Below are 6000 nucleotides of genomic sequence, written 5' to 3'. Positions count from 1 at the left end.
CAGATAACACAGTGATATCTCTCTGAGTACAGATGATGTGGTATCTGTCACCTGCAGTCCTATGTAACACCACAGATAAGTGATATCTCTGAGTACAGACGATGTGGTATCTGTCACCGGCAGTCCTATGTAACACCACAGATAAGTGATATCTCTGAGTACAGACGATGTGGTATCTGTCACCGGCAGTCCTATGTAACACCACAGATAACACAGTGATATCTCTGAGTACAGATGATGTGGTATCTGTCACCGGCAGTCCTATGTAACAGCACAGATAAGTGATATCTCTGAGTACAGACGATGTGGTATCTGTCACCGGCAGTCCCATGTAACGCCATTATCAGGCAGTGGTATGGCGCTGGGCTCTGCACATCTGGCTTGCTTCCCCCTTCCCCTCATCCTGTGGTGACAGGCCTCCGCCTCCCCCTCGCCCTGAGGAATTATTCCCTGGGAAGACTCCTCAGGAAAGTCTCTGGAGAGGAAGTGTGGGGGGTTCTGCTCCGGGGCCCCTGGCTCGGGCCCTCCCTGTCTCTGGACGCCTTTCTCCGGCCGGTGATCTTCCTTTTTGACTCCTGGGGCCCCTGGATCTGGATCTGTTTCCTGGGCCCGTCCTTGTTATTTGTCAGCACTGGATCCTGCAGGATTCTTCTCTGTGATCCACTCCTCTGTGGTTATGGATCCAGTGATCTCCTGATTCCAGGATGAGTCCTCCCTGGAGATTGTCACCGCTGCTGCTCGTCCTCCTCCTCGCGGAGCCACTGATCGCTGCTCAGGGATCCACCATCACAGAGGAGAATCCGGCAGGATCCCATAGAGCGGAGGGGGCTGAGCTGGGGGCGCCCCATGGCACCCAGCACCTTCAGCCCAGTGTCCGGCCCAGCACGTTGGGTGGAGGATCCCTGAGGACGGCGATCACTGAGGGATCTACAGAACAAGAGGAGGTGAGTGGGATCATACCCTGGCTGATTCACTAAATATCGGGGGCGTATTTCTTACTATGGAGCCTGTGCTCCCCCATATTCCTGTCCAGACCCCGGATTATTGGACTGTGCTCCCCCATATTCCTGTCCAGACCCCGCCGCTCTCACAGACCCCGGATTATTGGACTGTGCTCCCCCATATTCCTGTCCAGACCCCAGCACTCTCACAGACTCCGGATTATTGGACTGTGCTCCCCTTCTTTATCGCCTTCACTTCTGTTATACCCCTCAATTCTGCTTTTCCTTACAGGTTTCTGGGGTCTCCAGCACCCACCGACCGGGTCAGAGCGGCCACAATCCCCCCGAAGGTGAGATCACATCGGAGCCACAGGAAACAGATCTCCAGGATCCATCACCGAGTGCGCTCCGGATGATAAATCTGAGTTACACAGGTTAGGTAGTGTCATGTCATGCCCAGGTAGAGTCACACCGTGCCCAGGTAGAGTCACACCGTGTCCAGGTAGAGTCACACCGTGTCCAGGTAGAGTCACACCGTGTCCAGGTAGAGTCACACCGTGCCCAGGTAGAGTCACACCGTGCCCAGGTAGAGTCACACCGTGTCCAGGTAGAGTCACACCGTGTCCAGGTAGAGTCACACCGTGTCCAGGTAGAGTCACACTGTGCCCAGGTAGAGTCACACCGTGCCCAGGTAGAGTCACACCGTGTCCAGGTAGAGTCACACCGTGCCCAGGTAGAGTCACACCGTGTCCAGGTAGAGTCACACCGTGTCCAGGTAGAGTCATACAGTGCCCAGGTAGAGTCACACCCTGTCCAGGTAGAGTCACACCGTGTCCAGGTAGAGTCACACCCTGCCCAGGTAGAGTCACACCGTGTCCAGGTAGAGTCACACCCTGCCCAGGTAGAGTCACACCGTGCCCAGGTAGAGTCACACCCTGTCCAGGTAGAGTCACACTGTGCCCAGGTAGAGTCACACCGTGCCCAGGTAGAGTCACACCGTGTCCAGGTAGAGTCACACCGTGTCCAGGTAGAGTCACACCGTGCCCAGGTAGAGTCACACCGTGTCCAGGTAGAGTCACACCGTGTCCAGGTAGAGTCATACAGTGCCCAGGTAGAGTCACACCCTGTCCAGGTAGAGTCACACCGTGTCCAGGTAGAGTCACACCCTGCCCAGGTAGAGTCACACCGTGTCCAGGTAGAGTCACACCGTGTCCAGGTAGAGTCACACCGTGTCCAGGTAGAGTCACACCCTGCCCAGGAAGATTCACACCCTGCCCAGGTAGAGTCACACCGTGCCCAGGTAGAGTCACACCCTGCCCAGGTAGAGTCACACCCTGCCCAGGAAGATTCACACCCTGCCCAGGTAGAGTCACACCCTGCCCAGGTAGAGTCCAGGTAGAGTCACACCCTGCCCAGGTAGAGTCACACCGTGTCCAGGTAGAGTCACACCGTGTCCAGGTAGAGTCACACCGTGCCCAGGTAGAGTCACACCCTGTCCAGGTAGAGTCACACCGTGTCCAGGTAGAGTCACACCGTGCCCAGGTAGAGTCACACCGTGTCCAGGTAGAGTCACACCCTGCCCAGGTAGAGTCACACCATGTCCAGGTAGAGTCACACCCTGCCCAGGTAGAGTCACACCGTGTCCAGGTAGAGTCACACCGTGCCCAGGTAGAGTCACACCGTGCCCAGGTAGAGTCACACCATGTCCAGGTAGAGTCACACCGTGCCCAGGTAGAGTCACACCCTGCCCAGGTAGAGTCACACCGTGTCCAGGTAGAGTCACACTGTGTCCAGGTAGAGTCACACCCTGCCCAGGTAGAGTCACACCCTGCCCAGGTAGAGTCACACCGTGTCCAGGTAGAGTCACACCGTGCCCAGGTAGAGTCACACCGTGCCCAGGTAGAGTCACACCGTGTCCAGGTAGAGTCACACCGTGTCCAGGTAGAGTCACACCGTGCCCAGGTAGAGTCACACCGTGTCCAGGTAGAGTCACACCGTGCCCAGGTAGAGTCACACCGTGTCCAGGTAGAGTCACACCCTGCCCAGGTAGAGTCACACCGTGCCCAGGTAGAGTCACACCGTGTCCAGGTAGAGTCACACCGTGCCCAGGTAGAGTCACACCCTGCCCAGGTAGAGTCACACTGTGCCCAGGTAGAGTCACACCCTGCCCAGGTAGAGTCACACCGTGTCCAGGTAGAGTCACACCGTGTCCAGGTAGAGTCACACCCTGCCCAGGAAGATTCACACCCTGCCCAGGTAGAGTCACACCCTGCCCAGGTAGAGTCACACCCTGCCCAGGTAGAGTCCAGGTAGAGTCACACCCTGCCCAGGTAGAGTCACACCCTGCCCAGGTAGAGTCACACCCTGTCCAGGTAGAGTCACACCGTGCCCAGGTAGAGTCACACCATGTCCAGGTAGAGTCATACAGTGCCCAGGTAGAGTCACACCCTGTCCAGGTAGAGTCACACCGTGTCCAGGTAGAGTCACACCCTGCCCAGGTAGAGTCACACCCTGCCCAGGTAGAGTCACACCGTGTCCAGGTAGAGTCACACCGTGTCCAGGTAGAGTCACACCGTGTCCAGGTAGAGTCACACCCTGCCCAGGAAGATTCACACCCTGCCCAGGTAGAGTCACACCCTGCTCAGGTAGAGTCACACCGTGCCCAGGTAGAGTCACACCCTGCCCAGGTAGAGTCACACCCTGCCCAGGAAGATTCACACCCTGCCCAGGTAGAGTCACACCCTGCCCAGGTAGAGTCCAGGTAGAGTCACACCCTGCCCAGGTAGAGTCCAGGTAGAGTCACACCTTGCCCAGGTAGAGTCCAGGTGGAGTCACACCCTGCCCAGGTAGAGTCACACCGTGTCCAGGTAGAGTCACACCGTGCCCAGGTAGAGTCACACCCTGTCCAGGTAGAGTCACACCGTGTCCAGGTAGAGTCACACCGTGCCCAGGTAGAGTCACACCGTGCCCAGGTAGAGTCACACCCTGCCCAGGTAGAGTCACACCGTGTCCAGGTAGAGTCACACCCTGCCCAGGTAGAGTCACACCGTGCCCAAGTAGAGTCACACCGTGCCCAGGTAGAGTCACACCATGTCCAGGTAGAGTCACACCGTGCCCAGGTAGAGTCACACCCTGCCCAGGTAGAGTCACACCGTGTCCAGGTAGAGTCACACCGTGTCCAGGTAGAGTCACACCCTGCCCAGGTAGAGTCACACCCTGCCCAGGTAGAGTCACACCGTGTCCAGGTAGAGTCACACCGTGCCCAGGTAGAGTCACACCGTGCCCAGGTAGAGTCACACCGTGTCCAGGTAGAGTCACACCGTGTCCAGGTAGAGTCACACCGTGCCCAGGTAGAGTCACACCGTGTCCAGGTAGAGTCACACCGTGCCCAGGTAGAGTCACACCGTGTCCAGGTAGAGTCACACCCTGCCCAGGTAGAGTCACACCGTGCCCAGGTAGAGTCACACCGTGTCCAGGTAGAGTCACACCGTGCCCAGGTAGAGTCACACCCTGCCCAGGTAGAGTCACACCGTGCCCAGGTAGAGTCACACCGTACCCAGGTAGAGACACACCGTGTCCAGGTAGAGTCACACCCTGCCCAGGTAGAGTCACACCGTGCCCAGGTAGAGTCACACTGTGTCCAGGTAGAGTCACACCGTGTCCAGGTAGAGTCACACCCTGCCCAGGTAGAGTCACACCGTGCCCAGGTAGAGTCACACTGTGTCCAGGTAGAGTCACACCCTGCCCAGGTAGAGTCACACCGTGCCCAGGTAGAGTCACACTGTGTCCAGGTAGAGTCACACCGTGTCCAGGTAGAGTCACACCGTGCCCAGGTAGAGTCACACCGTGTCCAGGTAGAGTCAACACCGTGTCCAGGTAGAGTCACACCCTGCCCAGGTAGAGTCACACCGTGCCCAGGTAGAGTCACACCGTGTCCAGGTAGAGTCACACCGTGCCCAGGTAGAGTCACACCCTGCCCAGGTAGAGTCACACCGTGCCCAGGTAGAGTCACACCGTGCCCAGGTAGAGACACACCGTGTCCAGGTAGAGTCACACCCTGCCCAGGTAGAGTCACACCGTGTCCAGGTAGAGTCACACCGTGCCCAGGTAGAGTCACACCCTGCCCAGGTAGAGTCACACTGTGTCCAGGTAGAGTCACACCGTGTCCAGGTAGAGTCACACCGTGCCCAGGTAGAGTCACACCGTGCCCAGGTAGAGTCACACTGTGTCCAGGTAGAGTCACACTGTGTCCAGGTAGAGTCACACCGTGCCCAGGTAGAGTCACACCCTGCCCAGGTAGAGTCACACCGTGTCCAGGTAGAGTCACACCGTGCCCAGGTAGAGTCACACCGTGCCCAGGTAGAGTCACACCGTGCCCAGGTAGAGTCACACCCTGCCCAGGTAGAGTCACACCCTGCCCAGGTAGAGTCACACCGTGCCCAGGTAGAGTCACACCGTGTCCAGGTAGAGTCACACCGTGTCCAGGTAGAGTCACACCGTGCCCAGGTAGAGTCACACCCTGCCCAGGTAGAGTCACACCGTGTCCAGGTAGTGTAACAGTGCCTTATTTTATGCCCACTTAGTGCCTACACATAATGCCATATTGTGCCCCCAAGTGCATACGGTGTCCAAATAATACACATTGTTCATACATAGTGCATATTGTGTAAATATAATGCCATATTGTCGATATTGTATCCAAATACTGCCATATTGTGCATATTGTGTCCATACACTGCCATATTGTGTTCATATTGTGCCCATTTGCTGCCATATTGTACCCACAGTGTGCATATTATTCCCATATACAGCCATTGTGTGCATATTGTGCCAATATACTGCCATATTGTGCCCATTTACTGCCATATTGTTCCCACATTGTGCTTATTGTGCCCATATACTGCCATATTGTGCATATTGTGCCCATATACTGCCATATTGTGCCCACATCTTGCCCATATACTACCATATTGTGCATATTGTGCCCATATACTGCCATATTGTGCATATTGTGCCCATATACTGCCATATTGTGCATATTGTACCCATATACTGCCAT

General features: G+C 56.4%; 1 protein-coding gene across 2 annotated transcripts in view; it reads left to right on the top strand.

The window, feature by feature from the left end:
- Nucleotides 1–413: 413 nt before the first annotated feature.
- Nucleotides 414–6000, top strand: part of LOC142243802 (uncharacterized) — a 47266-nt gene continuing 41679 nt past the window's right edge. For both annotated transcript variants that reach the window (XM_075316005.1, XM_075316006.1), the window contains exons 1-2: nucleotides 414–944; nucleotides 1234–1291. In XM_075316005.1, the coding sequence (XP_075172120.1) occupies nucleotides 705–944; nucleotides 1234–1291 (298 nt within the window). In that variant the 5' untranslated portion in view covers nucleotides 414–704. The remainder of the gene's footprint in view (nucleotides 945–1233; nucleotides 1292–6000) is intronic.

The sequence above is a fragment of the Anomaloglossus baeobatrachus genome, chromosome 6, assembly GCF_048569485.1.
Source record: "Anomaloglossus baeobatrachus isolate aAnoBae1 chromosome 6, aAnoBae1.hap1, whole genome shotgun sequence".
Taxonomy (NCBI): domain Eukaryota; kingdom Metazoa; phylum Chordata; class Amphibia; order Anura; family Aromobatidae; genus Anomaloglossus; species Anomaloglossus baeobatrachus.
This window is presented reverse-complemented; position numbering and strand designations above follow the sequence as displayed.